General features: G+C 36.6%; 1 protein-coding gene across 13 annotated transcripts in view; it reads left to right on the top strand.

Moving 5' to 3' along the window:
* The window catches only part of LOC121302643 (dmX-like protein 1), a 69943-nt gene that overhangs the window by 4197 nt on the left and 43981 nt on the right, over positions 1-21765 (top strand). For all 13 annotated transcript variants that reach the window (XM_041232688.1, XM_041232669.1, XM_041232679.1 and 10 more), the window contains 5 exons: positions 7577-7702; positions 14585-14662; positions 14929-15007; positions 15769-15907; positions 18743-18809. In XM_041232688.1, coding sequence (XP_041088622.1) covers positions 7577-7702; positions 14585-14662; positions 14929-15007; positions 15769-15907; positions 18743-18809 — 489 coding nt within the window. The remainder of the gene's footprint in view (positions 1-7576; positions 7703-14584; positions 14663-14928; positions 15008-15768; positions 15908-18742; positions 18810-21765) is intronic.

Genomic DNA, 21765 nt, shown 5'->3' with positions numbered 1-21765 from the left:
GATGGTATGCAAGATCTGGTGTAATCTTTAGCATTTTCTGAAGTGATAGTCTGAAGAATCCTTTGAGTCTGAAGCTTTGTTGGCATGTTTTTAGAAGTGCAACAATTCATTACTGTACCTGCAACTGAGGTTCAGCTTCTGAAAACAATGCAGTGTTTGCACAACATTCTTGGAGCAGCTGATCTTAGAATTGTCTAAGCACAATGTCTGACAGTTGTTAGAAGTAAATAACTAGACCTGAATGTAGTGGATTCATTTTATCCCTTCAGAAAGGCAATTTGAGGGTCTCTAACCTTTTTACACTGTCTGGTTTTCCAATATTACAGCCTAAAGCCATGTAAATGCAGTGTGCTTGAAAGCACTTCATGACTTCAAAGTCCTTGAAAGGGGTTTTCTGTGCTCCACTGTGAACAGTGCAGTCAAACTGCTGTGTAGACATGTGTTTTGTTTTTTCACTTTTCTGCAAAGCAGATTAATTAATTCCCACAGCTAAACATCAAAGTTATCGTCCTGATTTGGAAGTTCAGAATAAAAATGTACATAAGATCAAATTCATTGGCATGAGTAAATAAAATCCAGTGATCTGAAATTGTTAGACAAGTGTACTACTCTGCATTCTTTTCCTGACCTGTCAAAGAAATAAAAATGTATACTTTAAATCCACTTTGTATGTAGTTGCAAAAATGTGTGTTTTTTGCAGCATATTTTGCAGTAATGTATATTAAAGGAGTCATACTGAAGATAATAAACCGTAGCAGCAGAGGTACAATGTACTGTTTATGTCTGTGTTGTTATTGGATTTGAACAGTTCTCTGGATGCCGTAACATCAAAACAGAAGTGTGCATTGGGACAAAACCTGTAAGAGTAGATCAATTCACTTTTTGATATAAAAAAAAATAAAAATAAAACCCCAGTTAACAGAGATTTTTGGTTATTTGCAAAAAGCATTTAGCATTTCTACAAAAATCATAGAAAAAAAGAATACACAAGAAGACAGTTATAATAAAACAGGTTAATTACAATCGCACATTGATAATGCAGTTACACAGATAACAATGTCACTGTAAAACTTAAACACTCCCTAATTAAATGTACAGTACTGTGTCTCTTTAGAGGTTGTACCTACTGTAGAGGAAGATACATATAATGGCACGTTTTTAGTTTCAGATAATCAGGTTTTGGATAATTCAGTGACAGGTGTAATCACACATTTGTTAAAGTTCATAACATGACAGCATTTTCTGTAGTTTGGAGGTTGCCAAATGATTGCAGAGTAATTGTTAAACATGCAAAACAACAATTTGTTTCAGGACTGTTTATTTCTTTCCTCACAAAACAAAGTGCAAGTATACTTTTTTTTTTCTTCGTTAAACTATTTGGATTCATATTTGAACCTTAGGCTTTGCATTATATCTCTGCTTTGTAAGTTTGCTCAGGTGCATACAGAAAAAAAGTCTGGTAAACAAGCAACACTATTCAGGTTACCTTGGGCTTGTATATGAAACCGAAGGAGTAATTGTATTTTGTCAGAAATTGGCCAAAGTATAAGACCATTACAGATATTAAATCTGGGAATGCATAATTATTATCAACACTTTGAGAATTTAGGCCTTGTATTGTTTGAATGTTCTGTATTACAGTATTGTTTTAATATCCTGTATTACAATAATCCTAATTGAGCATCCCCAATATTCCTAATTGAGCATCCCTGGAAGTAAGAGTAAAGTTTTTGTAAATTATGCCACTGGCAACGTCTTCAACTGCTTATATTTTATAAAACAACTGGGACGCCAACTTCATATTTTCAATTTTCTGGAAACGTCTTGCACAAAATATAACTGTTCTCTTCACTCTTTAACCTGATATGGTTGCCATATTGTCTTTTTTGGATTCTTTGTTCCATTATAGATGACAAAAATGACAGTTTCACTGCTGCATTGTTCTAACAAAGTCAACAATGGCATTGGCATTATTAATGTCACTGCAGCACAGCTAATAGTTTTCCAGCAAACTATGGAAATGTTCTCTCTTGATGCTTAATATATAAAACTGGTTGGTCCAGTCAGGTGCTTTAGGCTGGAACCACAACAGCATAGTGCATTCCATTCCCTTCAAGCTTTTGTAAGCGTAGTTTCTGGACTGTAATTTGGCAATTAAATTACTTTGTTCCCTAAAGGAGGGGCACAATTATTTTCAAAGGAAGGGAGGGGAGGGGGCGACAATACTCTGCTAGAATGACCATAGTTAGAATAATTGTTAGTCTGTTTAATCTGACCAGCCATGAATTCTGTTACTAACCTATTGTAAATCTCATATAATATTTACTTGAAAGTGTTGTTGATCAGGCCTGTACCAGAACACCCTGTCATGAACTGGAAAGCTTGGTATTTGTTTACAAGATACAGAAATGGTATGCCTTGACTGGGTGGTTCTTTCTTGTGTGTTGGCAGACATACTGTAAGCTTTGACTTCTCATCAGTGTTGACAGTAATGAAAGAGTCATTCATGAGAGTGTATGGCCCCTTGATCTGGTATTGATGCGAGTGCTTTGACCTTGTGGAAGGTCATGGAACTTTATGGATTCATGCATTTTGTAGGGCTGATTCTGATTTGAAACTGTTTGAATCTAGGACATATGTGTAATATTTTAGTTCCTAAAGCTCAAAGTGGATATGGGGATGATGAGTATTTTACCATGTGACTTTTCCAACAGGACAAACTGTGTATCAATATTTTTGTGACTGATTCTAACAGGGTTTTCAAAACAGCCTAATGCTATATTTGTGGCAGGTACTTTATTACAAAGTATTAAGATTATTTTTGGGTGTAATCATTGTCAATTTTTTTGTCATTATTGTACTGTAAGGCCACGTATAGTACATAATAGCTATGCAGTACATATGCACCAATAAAAAAGTGCATAACCTTTGTTGTGATATCGTAATAATAATTTGTACCAGGTGCTTGTTGGAGATATTGGGGGTTCATGTATAAAGGCTAGTGTCGTAAATCGAACCCTGATGTTGACATCGATTATCGTGCAAATTCTCAAGACAATTAGCAGTCATCATTGAGTTGAAATGCTTTTTTAAATTTTTTTTGTAAAATTGTAAAATCTGACTAATTTCCAGCGTAAACAATGGTAAATGAAGAAAAAAAAAAATCCACTTTCCAAAGTTGGCCATACATTGTTTACAGTGAAGTTGTGAGTTGTGAGTTAGCGCCATTCAAAAATAAAATACATTTTATGGATTATTGTTTGTTTAACCATTTTGATTATGTGTATACCATATATTTAAATGGTAATAGCTGATTATTATTATTATTTTTTTTTAAATCTGGCTTTTTGTACATTTAACATGCTTTAACTAGATGACAATATAAAAAATAAAATAGTTATCTGCAATAAATTTACCCAATGTTTAATTTTTAAACAATTATTGTGTTATTTTATATACTGTTATTTTTGGCTTCAGAGTTGCTACAGGGTCACTAAAGAAGAAAAAAAAAAAAACCTCCCTGTTTATTTTCACTGTGGAAATCTGGTATCCGAGCTGTTAGCAACACTAAAATAAATGTTAACAGATTTATACTAATTATAATAGTAAACACAATAATCATAAAACAAAATAATCGTTCTCAGATCGTTGTGGCTTGTAGCTTCTCCCAAGTCAGCACCAATCTTACTGCTGATGCGAACGAGTCCTGTAACTATTGTGAGTGGCATTACTGTCCTGAACACGTTGTATCCCATCTCAAAACGTTAGACAGTTCGATCCAGTTGTCCAGCTTCCACGTGGCGTACCTGGTATCGGTGCGTTTTTTTTTTTCTCTCGCAGCAGTCACAGCAGCAGAAAAACAAACACCTGCTATCTTGCGAACTATTACTGTGAGGCTGGGTATTCTCAATAAAAAAAGCTGTTGTTTTGTCTGCAAGTCTGGGTAACTGACATTTGTTTCACTGTCATCATGAAGCTAGATTAAGTCTTTTTCTCCACTCTATGTTTTCGACCTTTTTTTTTTTTTTTTGGTATACTTTGTTTCTTTATCATTATTGATTTAAATACTTTACTTTTGGCTTATTGGTGCAGTTGGTTGCTAAAAAAAAAAAAAAAAAAAAAAAAACTGCCATGTCGAGCTAACGAGTATTACCAAGAGCACTTCAGTACGTAGTCTCGGCTGCTGACAACAAATACGACGTGCCGCGGAAAAAGTTCGGACGAGTTAAATTACGCAGTCATCGGGGGTGCGGGTGGGTAGATATGTTTTTAAAAATGGATTTGTAGATTCGTGTTTTTTTCTTTTTTTTTCAGCTTTTTGGCGCACTTACCAATTTTCCTGCATTCGTAAAACGGAAGCCATGTGGACTATACTATATACATTATACGGTTAAAAAAAATGTTACCGGCCCAGTTGGGCCTTGGTGCTTCATAACTACCGGCAAAAACTGTGCGCTCTACCGGCCCCGGGCTTGCGGGCCATGGTTCATGTCAAACCCTGCAGGTGTAATGCAGCATGCAACATGCATAGTAAGTAATCTACAGTTGTACAGTGTAACAGTATGATGTTACCATGCCAAACTGTTCTGCAGTTTTCATGTGTTATTAGTTTGTTTTGGTAAAGTGGGGCATGATTTCCCAGGTTTAAGGAGGTTTATTCTCTCATATGTGAAGTAATGTTCTTAACTGTTACAAATATAAGAATCCTAAGGGGAGCATGAGTTTGTCAACCCAGCGCTGGGATTAATTACTAATGAATTACACAACAGGTAGTTCATTTTTTTTGAAGAATTTCTTTTTTCCTATGTACAATTTTTCCAGTTGCTTTATATACCCCTTAGAAGGTTGAACACACGATGTTGAGTCAGTGGTACCAGTTTTAAATAATGAGATGTATATTTGCATGTTTTGATTGTTTCATCCTTTCATTTCTTTGTGTTGTATTCTGTTGTCTTAAGTAGGATGTTTAGGCCCCTTTTGAAGTCTGCTTTTATTTAGAATTTTCAGATTTTTTTTTTCCTGTTTTTTTTTTTTTTTTTTTTTCCCATTTTAAAAATCTGTAATTTGATAGTTTGTTTTTTATAACCACAAGTGCTTGATACTATAGCGATCCATGCATCTGTTTTGTGTACTGTATTTCCACTGTGTTGGTGTACTGTTGTTACCATTGTATTGTTATCCTTACCTGTCATTGGATATTGTTTGTTGTTTGATTTGTTTTATCCCATTGGTTCTGGTGTGCGGCTGGTGACCAATGGGATATCTGTTCGGTCTGGCTTCCAGTTAGCATAAAGGGGCGGAGCTACGTTATAAAAGGGTGCTGTCCCGCAGCTTTAGTGCTTGTGTGTTTGGGCTTGTAAAGTAAACCAGTTACTGTGCTTGTTCTGTTGCTGAGCTGCTGAATCTTGCGTGGTTGATTGAGCGTTGGAGCTGGGTGTTGGGAGAAGCATCCAGGTTGCAGCAACAGAGCCTTGACTCTGGTTTGGGTGCTCATGGGTGCATCCAGCAACAGGTGTCTGGAGCGGGTGCTCGGGAGAGTGGCCCCCAGGCTACGTGTGTCTGGAGCGGGTGCTTGGGAGAGTGTCTGCCAGGCTGCGTGCGTGTGTACCAGGACAAGCAGTGAAGCAGGTAGTGCAGTGGACTCTGCAGGGTGCTGACAAACAGTGGTTTAATAAAAGGAACAGCTTCAACTGCAAAACAGCGTGTCATCTCCTGTTCTTCTGTCTCCAGCGTAAAATGCTACAATACAGTGACAGCAATGATGAAGCTAGAAATGCATGAAATAATGACAAACCCTTTCTAAACGGTTTTAATCAAAGTGCTTTCGGGGGGGGGGGAAAAGGGTACAAATTGGCACAATGTAATAGAAGCAAACTAGGAACATTGTAAATGAAAACATAGGCTTTTGCAGTAGTTTTTCTTTTCAGCACAAGCTGAACTATACATTTCAAAATAGATTTAATGCTTTCATTAATAATTAATGACAAACAATGTAAATAAAAGCCTACTTTTTAAAAATGTATTCTAGTTTAATAAAAAGGCACTTAGTAATATCTCCCTGAGAACTTTGGAGAAAAAATGCAGCAACTAGACACTACATTCTGCAGTAGTCATCTGCTCAGAATAACTTATAGGTAGTCATTTTACCCCCCAAGTGATAACGGTAGCGAGCAAGTGATTTCTGCGAATCCACCCGTGTTCTCTGCAACCCTTAAACCAGGGGATGTTGACAGCGGGATGTTTTTGCAGTAATGAATACATAGTAGCTTTCTCAGATTTATTCTTAGCATTCAAGGGTATCTGTGCCATATCTAAATTTCAAAGCTCAAATAACGATCGGTTCTAAAAATAATATAGAGGGGAAATAAATCTGAAGTAGACTGACTCGCACAGTAACCTTGGATAATTATACCTTCTTGCAACCCTGAAATGTAAATTAAGGTGCTCCAGTATTTCTCAGATACATTAGCTATGTGTATACTGGATTATAATCAATTGCTTCAATAAACCCTTGCCAGTAACAATAATGAGCCAATTAATTTTCTTTTGCAATCAATTATCGGTTAACTTGCAAGGGAAAGACTTTCTAAAGGAGATAGAGACCTTTTTGTTATTTAGGACTGCACATACCGAAACAATAAAATATAAACAAGAACAGAACAACATAACAGAATTATGAGGTCTGCAGTGATGTAGGTTAATCCATACTCGCATTTTGCTTTTACAATTCAGGAATTCATGCTCTGACAACAAGTGATTTGTTTTTAATGGTTGGCTTTTGTGGCGTGATGGAGCATTAAAACCAATATATCTACAGTTCTACTTTTCTAGTGGGCAGTTGTGCCTCATTGTACTTCATTGAAGTGACATAAGTAAGCAACATTAGTGTTAACTATTTGCTATGGCTAAGTGTATTCACAGTGGTATGACATCGCCTTCTGAGAGGACTGTTCTGTACAGTAGAGTAGGCCTATGTTATGGCCTGTTGTTTTACTGTAGACTGCATCAAGTGAGAGAGAGGTTTTACTAGGTAGTATATTACTGAGGAAAACTAGGAGATACTCAATAGTACAGTGCACAATGCACTTCAGGATAGTAGATCCCACCAGTATAGCAGACAGGTGTATGAGCGGGACCTCCACTTGTTGACAGCACCTTTTGTTTGTAGTTTTTGTACAGTGTTTTATTTTGTCTTTTGTACGCTTGGTCGTGTGTCCTCAGTGAGCTACCATTGCTGGTAGTGTGTCACGTCGTAAAAACATTTACGTAAATTAAACCTGCGAGCCTGCAGGGCGTCTCAGTCCCAACCTCCATCATAGTCTCCTGCCTGTCAATCAAAGAATACACTCCCCTACATCTCCACTGTTGCAGACAAAAAAAAAAAAAAATGATTTAAGACTATTTGTGTGCATTGTTTCATGTCTGTTTATGTATTAAAAGGTACTGTTTTTTTAAATCTGTTGCTTGCATATTACCTTTCTGTTTTAATTGATTTTAATGTTGATTCTCATCAAACATTTTCAAACAATGTTATCTTAATGTTTTTTTTGTTTGTTTGTTTTTTTTTTCTCTCCAGGCTTACGCATCAGGATGTGACATTGTGATTTTAGGTAGCAACTTTGAAAGGCTACAGATCATCCCTGGGGCTAAACATGGAAACATTCTGGTTGGCTGTGTAGACTGTTCCATGCAGCAGGGCAAGGTAAAGAGCAAATTGAGCTGGCTTTTGAAAATGTTACAGGTGAGACCTGCAGAATCTTTACTGTAGACACAGTGAATGTCAACACTCTGTTCGCGGGCTTGAATATTTCATTTAGAAATGATACCCTGATTTTAAATATTGAACATATAAATCTCATGATGCCTGGGGTCATTTGAATTTAAATGTCTACGGTATATGGTTTATATGTCTTTCCATTTGTTCTAGTATGTGGTGCATGTAAAGTATTTCTTATTTCTGTATGACAGTTGTAGCATAGTCTTTAGTGTATAGAGACTGTCTGTCTTTCTCTCATTGAACTCATTACAATACAGCCTGTATTATCAAGAAACAAATGAGGAAAAAATTAAATTAACTTCAAATTAACTTCAGCTGAACAGTGTCACTTCAAGCTGAGATGATTTTGTTTTTGTTAACAGGCAAAATTAATTGCACAGCAATTTCCAGTTCCACTAGTGCCACCTGTTCTGTCTACTTTAGGTACCAAGTAGAGTGTGGCCTGTCATTAACTGCACACTGCATACTCTTCTGTATTGTGTGTGTGTGTGTGTGTGTGTGTGTGTGTGTGTGTGTGTGTGTATGTATATATATATATATATATATATATATATATATATATATATATATATATATATATATATATATATATATATATATATATATATATAATATTACATACATATACATATATGTACATACATGTATATATAAAATGACGCAAGGGGGACGCTCGGTATGAGTGTTATAAATGGGGGGTGCCACAGGACACACAACACATCTGACTAAAATACAAAATAAAATAACTCCCCCACTATAATGCACATACAGTGAAGCAAAAATGTAACTTTCTGTGAATTAACCATTCTTATAAAATGGCTTGGATAAATTAAGTGCTGTGATTGGCTGAACAAGATCACATGACCGTGCAGAAATAATTGTCTTACCGCACGGCTATGACAAAATCACCGCGCATGTTTCACTCAGCATGTAATATACTATTTATGCAGCAGCTGCATCTGCTTATTAAACTAAATGGTGCCTTATAAAACTGACTAGTGAGTATGCAATATTTAAACTCGACAGAACAGACATATCTAACCACTACCCTCCGATTTCAGAAACCTATTTAAAACACAATTAAAATAACTCCTGTTCTCTGCTGACACAACCATTGGGCTTTTCAACGAGGTCGGGTTCGGCATAGAATTCTGTTGTGCTCGCCGCAGACGGGAAGGACTGCAGCACTGCGCAAACTGACACAGAAGTAATTTCTTACAAAAAAAAAAACCACTCGGAAGCCCCTCGCTCGAGTGCCAGTGCAGTGCAGTGTTTGGCTGTTCCATGAGTCATCCCACAAATGAGGGAAGTCAGCCTGCTTTGAAATCACAAATGTCATTTCATCTCGAAAAAATGTTACTGTAAATGGTAATGTTCAATTTAATGTTTCTGGCAAATTAGAAAAGTTCAAAATATATGCTATAATCAAACAGTCTTCAGGGACTTTTTTCTCAGTGGAAGGATTAATAATATAGTTCTTATTTTTTATCTTAAAGGTAGTTTGTGTAATTATTTAAAAAAAAAAAAAATGTAGCCATTTGTGGAAGGGGTGTGGGTAATTCACTGACCAGGAGACAGACAGGTGTACTTGGAAACACCACACAGGTGCCCAGTTTTATTTTGGACTGGTTCTTATTTTTCTCCGACAGAGGGCACTGTTGACCGTGGGCTGCCTATCAACGATGATAGACAGCACCACGGAAATACCACAGCTGGTACACGAACAGCAAGTGCACTCGCAGGTGCTCAAAGAAATAATAATGAAAACAGAAGGCGAAAAGAACAAGGGAAAATAAAACAGTAATAAAACTACAAATAAAAGGTGCTGCACTCGGCAGCGTTATCCCGGTCGCCGCTACCCGCACGACCCGGATCACCGTCCTATTCTATCGGCTATCTAGCCTGCTCTTTTACAATACGCCGGGTCTGCCTAAGGATTCCCCGCTCTCTCTCTCTCTGTCTCGCTGTGAATCTTTATTTTTCTCCCGGCTGATTCCCGGTCCTGAATCAAAGCTTCCGCACTCTTGGCGCGTCTAAGTGGGCAGACCTGAGGAAACAACAGAGCGTTATTTTATAGGACCAACAATCACCCAAGACCCGCCTCTCAGCCATTCAGAGAGGGGGAAAGTCCACACACCCACTTTCCCACCTCCCCGTGTCACTGCCATGACTCACAGGCGGTTGTTGGGCGACTGCCGCCCTCTTCCTGCAGCCCGTGAACACGCCAGCAGAGTCAGCACAGATCTCTCCCTGTTATAAGCGAAATAACTCACTCCAGTGTGTGCTGTAAGACAATTCATACCGCACTTCTGGGTCGTGCCTCACAATGCACCCAGGGCGTGCGGTAAGAACTGTCTTACCGCACACCCTGCCGTGGGTTATTTCTTACATAAAGGTAACATTACCACTTGTGGATCATTTTAATTAGCAGTTTTTAAACTATAAATAGCCTGGCTAAACGGCGGTCGGGATTTCAGTTGAAAGCAATGTGCGAGAAGGAGAGCCGGTCGGGAGAGGGGGAAGAGGGAATGGGCTCTCCCCAGGTTCGGCTGCCAGAGCGGGGCTGAAGCGTCTCGTCTCCTGGAGAAAGCCGTAGCTCCTCTTACAGCAAAAAAAAGTAAATACGCCAGGAAAGATAACCATGTAATGGGCCTAATCTTTATTTTGTTATAAAAGGAATGCTGAATAAGAAGTCTGTGTTATAAAGTGCCAGCGCAGCTTTTCTTCAGTTCAGATACTGTATCAAAAGGGAGAGACAGAAACTGAGTTAGGCTGAGACATTGTTTACAGTTTGAACAACACTGGTACTATATTTACTTTGGAAATATTGCATGAATCGCTAGGGAATTGGGGGACATGCTGTAGGAGCAGTATATCCAAGGCGCGTTATAACAGAGAGCCTTATAGTGAGGGATATTTATAATTGCACAAAACAGTCTAAGCTAAGTGTCTGAAATAAAGAAGATGGCACTGGTAAATCGAACAGTATAATATCATAAAGTCTAGGATTACAGGACATGCATTCATTACCACTTCTAAATTGGAAGAGCTTTTTGTTCAGTGGTTAAATGTGGTTGTTCCTGTAGAGTTCTAGTTATTTTCCCCTGAAGATACACTGGAAAGTCTTTTGTCACATTAGTCCATTTACTGTACATATAAGCCATCACTATCATTACAGTAATTGGCATGTTCTTTGTAAAGCAGCTAATGTAGAAAAAAAAATAACCCTTTATTGCAAGTTAACAAGCTTCCCTGTAATAAGGGGTAAGGGGGCTTGTATGAGTTTGTTAGCCTGTCACTGCAACGCCCACTGACAACTTCATATTTTCAGTCAGAAGGCAGTATTTTTATCTGAATGTTTAGTACACAGCTCTATTCTTTGATTACCGTATTGCTTTAAATGTTACATATAAATGACACTCTGGCCATGTAGATGATACAGGCATAGGGTATTTTAGTAAGTACACCTATGATTCTCTCAATAAAGGTGGTGTCCAGTGAATATTAACCGTTTCGGTGCCACATTTACAAACCATTTTGTCAGATATGACAGGCCCCTTAGTTTACGTTACCGGGGATTGTTTTGTTTTTGTTCAGAAAAACTAGTTTTACAAATTTGCAGCTGCCACAGTGTCAAAGCCTCCTCTCTCAAACTATTTGAGTTAGTAACTTCCTATTTTCAGGATTATATATACTAACTTCATGCTAATTGACCTGTGTGCATCTATATTAAGTGTATTTTCTGTTAAGATGCTGTACTTGAATTCATGTCTTAAAATTAATACCCAGCTGTATAGATTTCCTAATTACTGTAAGTTCTGCTTTTGGTGTTGTCCAGTAAAAAATAACTTTTTCATTGACATTGTTTTAACCTCTGCCCATGTGAATGATACAGACCACCTGATTTAACAGGGGCTGGTATTTTCCACTCTGCATGTGGCAAATTGCTGTTGAGTTTCAGACATGACCATAAAACTTTTTTGTTACAGTTTTATTATTGTGGAACACTAGAGGGACCAGGCAAGTTGTCAGAAACTGTTCAAATGATAGACAGTAACAATAATCAGGATCTCTTGGGGCTAGTACAATGTTTAAAAAGTTATTTTAGAAGACAGATGATACTTCTCTCCTGATTTGTATCTAGTGGAAACAGTGAACAAAAACAAGGTGAATAATGTACACACATATTGCATCCTGAAACATACGGCTATTTTTCAACATCTGACTCCTATAAAACTCAAGGGAAAATGAAATGTGGAACGATCAAAAACATGTCCTGAAATACAAATAAGTAAAAGCATTGCATCATTTGCTTTTAAGTTGAGCAGAAACTTAGTAAAGTGTCTCTATCAACATGTGTTTTAGACAGGACACTATAAACATGATGGAGGCTTTTTTTTAAAATATATTTAAAAAGTAATCAGGTTTTGTTTTTTGTGCCCCCCTCCCCCTGTATTTTAAATCTGTCTCTCTTTTAAACCTTGGTCAAATTTACAGGTGTAATAGTTAAAATGATGAGATGCTGCAGAACATTCTGTTTCTCATGGGCTGCTGTTCTTCATTTTACCTTCCTCGTGGGAATCTGTGCTTGTAACGGTCAAATACGTATTGTCAGTTCTTAGAAGTAAAAGTGTGAGGGAGTTCAACATCCTTTATTATCCCCTTCTAGTGGAGACAGCAGCACAGACGTTATGTATTTAATTTTCTAGAGGTTCTCTACAGTTGAGCATTGAAATTAAGAACCATATATAGTATGTGCACTTCTAAGATGCATTTCTTTTCGGATTGTGTGTGCTTTAAACAGTGTCTCAGGTTGCATTCTTTTAAATCATATTGAATTAAAAAGTAAGCAGCGGGTTGTTTGAAGCGAGGTGGCTGTGCTGGATCGTACCTGTAGTACTGATTTAACGTATGATCATAAATAACTAAGTGATATTAACCTGATTATAACTAAGTGTACTATGCTTTTAAGACCACAAAGGTTCTTCATTCTACTTTCCTTTAGCACAATTCCAACCCTTATTTATGGCTTCATGAAGATGACTGCAGTTACAGATACCAGTGTTGTACTTAAACCAAACATTGTTATAGACATACAGGGACTGCAGTTGAGGAAATTTTCTTGGCTGACTTTGTTACAACACCAGTTTATGCAGATGTACATTTTACAAACCACACGCATTTCCTTTTGTGTTTATGAGAAACTACAAGATTGCAGCTGAGCAGGTCTGCAGCAGAACTGTTCACACATTTAGGAGCTACCAGAGTACTGTTTTTGATATTGTAAACATTTTAAATGGCACACTGTCACAAAGACGGCCGGAGTGGGTGGCGTCAGACCAGAAGCGGGAAAATAAACAAAGACAGAGGTGGAGTTTGGTGGAACTGAGCGAATGGTCTCGCTCAGCATTTAATGAATTAACAGGCAGACAGAAAATAAACGGTTAGAACAATACAAAGACAGGACACGGCACTGGTAGCCAAAATAAACAGAAACAAAAACGGACTAAACTTAACAAAACGGTGCACGGATCGACACTGACAAACACGGTGAGTTTAAATAAACAAGTATCGTGCTGGTCCCACCAGCACGTGATAGCAATTGATATATCTAAGTTTCTCCTTCTCTCGCTCCCGTTCTCCACTCACCGAACACCCAACCCCCAATATGTGACAACGTGCATCTATATATACTGTTGTGCTGGGATTCAATTACCTATTAATTATTCACTTGAATCCCAGCACGTGAATTAATAAAGTGCAATTCCCCGTGCTCACATATTACTACATTTTACTTGCACGTGAAGTGCTGTGCAATCCTCGTGCCTAAATACACATACATTTTAAATACTTGTGTTACACAGACCCGTTTATACCACACGCAACACATAACAGATAATATACACAGGGGCGGGCACTTTGTCACACACACAATTATGTTGAGATGGTAAGTAAATGTTAAAGTGATAAACATTTACAGTGCAGACTGTTTTAGATTTATCTATAATAAAAATTTGTTAAAAAATTAAAACACAGTACAAAAAAGCAAAAATCCCAAATTGAAGCTGAACTTTTATTCAAAATCAGCCTTTCATTCGTTTCAAAGTGTACCAAGTCTTTAATCCAACTTGCAAGAATCCCAAAGTGGTCTTTTATTTAAAATCAACCTGACGTGAAAAGTCTGACACAAAGTTCATCAGATCCTCAAGTTGTTGTTTTTTCTTTAATCAATTTTGCTTTGCCGCATGGTTGCTGAACAAGCCTAGAAACGGTGCTTTTTGACAACCTATATTCACAACAGAGATATGCCTGTGTTACTCCTTTTTTCAAATGATCAATATAGTTTCCAGCTTGGTTGCAAGATGAAATGATTTTAGTTTTGGAGGCATAGTTACACAGTGTGCTCTTTTTATTAAGACAAAAGAGTTGACTTCACTGCAGAGGTGGCATCCTGTGTGTACAGACCGGAATGTTGACAGTGTGTGTCAATATTGTCTTTTTTTTTTGGGGGGGGGATTCATGGGCCAGATTTGTTATAATGAAGGGCGTTCTAGCAAGGATGTGCTGTACATCCTTCAAAAATGTGCACATTTAACACTGTATTTGTAAACTATCTGAATAACAATAGTAGTACTGTAATTGATATATTTTTTACAATGTATAACCATTTCATGCTGTTCCAAGGTGAAAGCTAGTTGTTCTACATATTGATTCTAACATTCTGTAGTGCCATAAAGTAAGGTGATATCTATTCTCCTTTTTTAAACATGTTTTTTTTTTTTTTTTTACTTTTCACTCTCTTGGTAGATTGCAGCATCATATGGGAACGTGGTTTGCATCTTTGAGCCTGTGCAACTCTTAAATCAGAAGAATACAGATTCATCAGTAAGTGTTTTGCATGAATTCATATGTATACAAACGTGGTTCAAATGGTTTCAAAATGTGTATTTAAAGCAAAACAAATTATAAACTTATTTAAATTGTTTAATATAAATTGTTCACTATCCATTGAGCCTAGTTCTATTTTGTGTAAACTGTGTACAGACTCACAAAATAATAGTACTAATAATTATGTAATTGTATTTCTGTTATTTTGTTGCCTTTATCAGTTTGACCATATTATTTATGATAACATATATTTTTTATTTTAGAAATTAAACTGTCAATGGCAGAGGAGTGGTCAATTTGTATTGGAGTCTATAGTGCATAATCTAGCATGGGACCCAACAGGTAAGAGACTGCTGTTGCAGAAAACTTGATCATTCAAATGGTGGCAATGTCACCAGACAATATATGCTGTCTGTTCTACATACAAATATTTTATTATTTTTTTTTTTTTTTTTTTGTAATAGCTATTACATAGTAATTTTTCAGATATCAAAAGTCCTAATAGCTTGTTATCTGTCCTTTTTTCTATATCTCATTTATAAACCCTATTTCAGAATGGTAACTTGCTCGTTGATACAGTATATAGAGGGTTTCACAACAACCCTGAGATGTGCAGAGCTTTTGGCTTTGTCTTATAAAAAATAAAAACTTACTGTCTTTTTTGTTTCAGAGCCATATACTGTAATCTGTTAAAAAGGCTTGCATCTTAAATAATGTTCTACCCCCAAGCTCAGGCTTATTGTACAACTTTTTGTTGAAAGAGCTGCACTGCGAACCCAGCAGGTTTTTTTTTTTTTTTTTTTTTTTTTTTTTTAAATGACTAAGCAAGCATAAAAAGCACCCTAAAATTGCTGCAGAAATTGCAATGAAAAAAAAATATCATGTTAACAAGTTTTCTCTATATACATCTGTGTAATTTTTTTTTAGTGTACTCCTTGCTGAAAATAGTTAATAGAAAAGACAACAACATTGATGGGATAAACAATCGAGAAAAATTTAAAAAATATAAATTCAATTTTAATCGTATTAGAGGTACAGTAGTAAACATTTGGTTTTTATCATATATAATATATGTGTCCATGTTTTTCTTCTTTCTTTTTTAGGAACACATCTCCTGACAGGGTCCAGTAGTTTACAGCTCTGGTCCAATGTTGGCTTAGGATCATGTATCGAAGAAGACGAAAAACAGGAAATGACCATCAACAATGGCCTTGGCGACTGGAAATGCATCTGGCTTTCCAAGTAAGAAAGTTTAGTATTTTTTTATTGATTCACATTAGCAGTTTTTATTTTACTTGAAACATCCTTATTGCCGCATTTCTCTGCCAACCTGCATTTTGTACACTGCTGTATTATCCTTTTTGAGCAGACCTCGATTTCTTAATATTTATTTCATAGGTTATTTTTATATATTACCGGATTCCCCAACTTTTAACTGAATGTAACATTTTCAAAACTGTGCGCAACTAATTCCTGAGGGGAAATGTCGCGGCTTACGTGAATAGAAAAACTGCCTAGAAGTAGTTGCTCGTTGTATTAATGATTCAGACAATTGCTTGCATCTTCAATGATAAAGGTTCAGAGGATGAAGACGTGGAGTTTTGCAGTTTCTAATCCAATGATACAGACTCCGCAGTCTAATTGATTACGCTTTCCTGTTACGATATACAATCCATATTTTGGATTATTTATTTTTTTAGACACTGCAAGAGCCTGTAACAGGTATTTTTTTTGTATTGAGAACATTGTAATGCTCTAGTGCAACTTTGAATGCTAGTTAATTTATTATTTCATGTTGTGTTTTCACATTGGACACTCCAGTTTCTTACTTATAGAGATTATGTAAGCCATTTATTTTAGTGGACCGGAAATTTCACGTGTTTATATTATTTAAATGTAGTCACTTTTTTCTAGTGTTTTTCACCTACAAATGTGTTTTTTCATGATGTGCTTTTACACTGCAGCCTCAAAGTTTAGTGTTTGTTTTGTGTAATACGGCAGGGAAGGGGTTAATAGTTTCCCTGCAAAAAAACAGGTGCAAATGCACATTTTTGTTAATGATTTTATTGTTTAATTGTCACTCGTACCTGGGGATTATTGCAAATTAGGACCAGGTGCAGGGTTTAAGTAGTCAGCAACCAGTCTACTCTAGGCTGTTGACTAGTAGGAAGCAGAAGGTGTGCTTTGTTTCAGAGCAGTCAGAAGTAAAGTAAGCACTGTGTTAAACTGTGTGGTTTGTGACAGGTAAACGGCTTAGCTGTCCTGTTTGTTAATCAGGGACCTGTTAAATGTATAGACAGAGCTCCAAAACGGAGTTAGGTTTTGTTTGTGTTTGTTTATTTTTATTCTGTGTTATTAAAAAGTGCGCATGAGTGCATTTCTGTGTCCTGGGTCCTATTTTAAAGGGGGTACCGAACGTGTGTGAGTTGCAGCACATTTACATTTGTGAAAATACTTGAAAATACAAAACAATTTAATTGTACTTCACCAGTCGTTAAATATGTTAACTGCACTGTGTGACCATTTTGAATTTAGCCTAATTGTAAACGTAATCCATATACCTAAACCTAATCTACACCCATCATATACGTTGGTCTTAACGGCAACTTTAAGCCCACTGGGCGTTGACTTGGCAGAATCTGGTACCATATATGATAAAATATGAATTGTTCTTCTGATTGTGTAGCACAGCAGTATAACAGACAACAGGTTCATTTATAAAGGAATACATACTTTGGGTTTATGGAACCATCCTAAATGAAAAATAACTTTTCTTACTGTCACATGAGTTCTGAAGTCGGGTCTGATGCATAGATCAACTGGTGAATTTGTGAGCATTCAGGAATGTACCAGAATGTGCCAGCCAGAGGAGCTGGAGATTAGAGAGCAAGAGGGATATAATTAAAGTAATTGAAAAGCCAGCAATAGAAGTAAGAAAACAAATTTGTCTTTGAACAGTTAAATAGTTTATAGTACAGGAAATATTTGCATACATTTACTTAAATAAAATTGGCAGATGACCAAAAGATTGACTGTTTCTGCAAAATTTTCTATCTGCTGTCCGTAATATGTAAGCATATTAGTTTTCCCCAGTTCATTTTTAGAACTTGGCTACAGTATCATCTCTTTATCAAGACTTCTTGGAGCAGTATAAGGTGGAAGGTCTTTTTTTTTTTTTCATTTGTTTAAACATTGCTTTAACTAAAATATCTCTTCAGAATCCATTGAATCAGTAAGCAATACTTGATTGTTATGGGTGTGCAGGTCTCAACATTTTAGGGTTTATACATAGTTTGTTGTGCAAAGTTTTGCAATTATGCTCATGTTGTCAAGGGCCTTTTGGCAGACAAAGTGAAGCTTGGGGTGAAGTAATAGGACACAAAATGATGATCCCTTCACAAGCACTAGGTAAACTTGCCATTTTACCTAGTGTTTGTAGCAATAAAATTTATTCTTCCAATAAAAGTCTATTTTATTTTCTCAAAACTGCATCAATGAGGGACAATCCACCTTTAATCTCAGCTCTCTGAGACAAATGGAGATACATCTTTGCCTGTTAAAACATGGCATTCTTTTTAGCTAAGTGATTCAGTTGTATATTGGGATTCTCATGTCATTTTCAGTCAGTTTATTGAAATTCATTGCACATAGTATTAGAACTCGGCTTTTGCAGGTGTATTATCCTGTTTCATCTGGGACATGCATGTCATAATATCACAATTTAATGGAGTCATTGTTTTGCACAGCTGTACAATTAATGCTTACATTTACATAAGTACACCACTGTTATATACTCTGTTTGTTCTAGATTGTTCTTCTCTATGTCTTTCCATTATTAATCATTTTACGTGTATGTTACAATTTTATCCCCTAACATATGGTTATCCATTGAAATTTTGTGTGATATATTTGCAGTTTCAGTTTTAAGTCAATACATGATACCTTATGAAAGTCATTGCTACTTTGTCCTGCTGTTTGAGTGGTGGAATTGTGTGTACCCTAATTAAAAAAAGACGTAACTGGAACAATTTGAACGTTTTGTTAATGCTTTTTTGTACTATTTTTTTTTTTTTTTAGAACTGCATCTTCAGTCCATTTAATGAAATTTTCTCCAGATGGTGATTATTTTGCTACAGCTGGAAAGGTAAGCTAATATAACTGCAGTGTTCCTCCTCAAGAATTGCACAATAGCCCCAATGGTATTCATTTTTGTAAAAGTATAAATTGCAGCAATTATTGCAGCCCCTGCCCCACAGTTAGCACACTGTAAACAGTCTTGAAAGCAGAAGTTGCTGTGTGATTTGAAAGAGGGGAACTTGATGTCATCTGAAGTATTAAATTAAACAAATTCGGAACTACGGGCAATATATTCCCTGCAGATTTATAGTAGCCTCTGCCCTGATGGGACTTTGTTGTAAATCCATTTGTTCTGAGCACAGTAAGACTGCTGAAGCTAATGCAGAATGGAAATCTAAACCTGTGAAGAGAGGTGAAAATGTACAGCCTTGAAAGCTTTCTTGGCCAAAAGACTGTCAATTGCATTTTTTGTAGAAAGCAAATTTACAGAGGGCAATTCAAATAACTTTGACTGTTGTCTTGGATGGAAAGGAGCTTGATAATGAATTATTCAGAATTTTAAAATGGTATTGTGTTTTGTTTTTTTTTGTTTGTTTTTTTTGGTAATTGTTTTTGATAGTGTGCTTTTTAAAAAACTTTTGTTTTTATTTTTTTATTACAAATAGAGAGAGAGAGAGAGAGAGAGAGAGATAGAATTTCACACTTGGTTCCTTTAAAGGAAAATTACAGAAGAGAGGACAGTCATAAGTTCGTCAACATGGGAAGGAAAGAGTTGCCATGCTTTATAAAATTTTCCAGTACAACCCCTTAGTGTGAACTTGATTTTTTCCAATTTAAGGGAATGTATAAGATCCCTGATCCAAAGTCAGGCATCTAGCCGGAAGGATTGCAAAGGCCACAGTGTCCGACTGTAGCCTAGATAGGGGAACATTGTTAGGTACCACACCGAAAAGTGCAATGAGTGGGGTATGGTCAATGGGCACGTGTAAGGTTTGAGAGAGGGTCACAAAGACAGAGGTCCAGAATGGAGCCAAGCTGGGACAAGACCAGAACAGATGGATTAGAGAAGCAGGAGCTAGTTTGCATCTGTCACAGGTTGGATCCAGTTCAGAGTATAGTCTGGCTAGTTTGACCTTTGACAAGTAGAGGCGATGTAAAAATTTAAATTGAATACACTCATGTCAAGTGCAGACTGAAGATGAATATACATGGGCAAGAATGGATTCCCAAATGTCAACTGTGAGGTTGAATCGTAAATCCTGTTCCCACACGGTTTTCAGTGTAGGCAGTGAAGGGAAATGTGAGACAATATAATGTTATACATTTTAGATATAACACCCCTACAGTCAGGATTAATTGTGTGTGTACTTTACACTTAATACAAATCCCAGAAATAAATCAAGTCGGCTGAGACCAATTGCAGCTTCATAATGAAGACTGATTTATCATGAGACTCCAGAAAACCTTTTATTGATGACAAAGCTTACATCTGCTGACTTGATTGCCTTGTGACCTGTGGAAGTGAATGACTTTCATATTTATAGTGTTTCTTAATTCTCTTCCATTTATTGACTGCTGTTGCCTTCAGCAGATTGAAATGTTTAAAAATAGCTTTTGACAACATGCATGGGGTTTCCATGTGGGTCAATTTACACGTGAAATGATGATGCACGTGCATGTTTGGGAGAATTACTCTTGTAAATCAGGTTTGTGACTGAAAAAAAAAAACGGCCAAAGAGAGAGAGAGGGTAAATCTCATTTACTTGTATAAATGATGAAATACACAGGAAAATCCAAGCACAGTTTCGCATGGAAACCCGCATTTCACGTGTAAATGTTAATGAGCATGTTTATCCTTAACTATAAATATTACAAGGGAGCAGGTCAGTTGTTACTGTGGATTCCAAAACTGAAGAAAGTATTGGCTGATGGGCGATTTTATGGTTAGCAGTGGTGTAGTTCACCTTAATGATAATGCGGGCGGCTTTTTTATTATTGTTTTTTGCTGTGTCTGGACTGTCATGTTCCATATCTCTTGTGAGATTACAGTTCTGTATAAAACTACTTACCATGCACTGTGTTATGCCCTTGTTATAGTATTCAAGCAGCTGTTTGAGAATACCCTTGCTGTAAAAAACTACGCTAACATTAAACACGAAGTTCCTTTCGTATTTCTAAAAAGCAAGATTCATTACTTCAGGGTTAATATTACCATTTTGATGGTTATAGGGTAATTATTAGAAACACTATATTGTGACTTAAAATACGTTTAAAAAGTAACCAAATTAAAGGTGAAACCAACAAAGTGCAATGATATGAATTGGGTTGACAGTAAGGATTTGTTACAAGGAAAGCCTCAACACAGTTTGAGTAATTTGTAAAAAGCAGTGGCATGTATTTTAGTCATTTGTCATTTGTACAACACAGTACTACTTTCCTGTTCACAAAAACACCAGTATCTCATTATATAGGCAGTTTTGAAATAAGTGCACTCATTATGGGACATGGTTTTGACTGTTGACGTTTCTCAATGATTCATTACTGCTACAGGAAACTTCTAGGATCAGCTCATTTACTTAGGGAGGTTTTATTCACCCTATGTGAGGAATTCTACATCATTTTAGATCCTTTCAAATATGGAATAAGTAGTACTAATTGTTTGCTGTAATATACAGTACTGTGCAAAAGTTTTAGGCAGGCGTGAAAAAATGCTGTAAAGTAAGAATGCTTTCAAAAATAGACATGTTAATAGATTATATTTATCAATTAACAAAATGCAAAGTGAGTGAACAGAAGAAAAATCTACATCAAATTCATATTTGGTGTGACCACCGCCCTCAAAACAGCATCAATTCTTCAAGGTACACTTGCACACAGTTTTTGAAGGAACTCGGCAGGTAGGTCGGCCCAAACATCTTGGAGAACTAACCACAGTTCTTCTGTGGATTTAGGCAGCCTCAGTTGCTTCTCTTTCTTCATGTAGTCCCAGACAGACTTGATGATGTTGAGATCAGGGCTCTGTA

The sequence above is a fragment of the Polyodon spathula genome, chromosome 2 (genome assembly GCF_017654505.1).
Source record: "Polyodon spathula isolate WHYD16114869_AA chromosome 2, ASM1765450v1, whole genome shotgun sequence".
Taxonomy (NCBI): domain Eukaryota; kingdom Metazoa; phylum Chordata; class Actinopteri; order Acipenseriformes; family Polyodontidae; genus Polyodon; species Polyodon spathula.
Note: the sequence above shows the minus strand (reverse complement) of the source record. Positions and strands in the feature narration are given on the sequence as shown.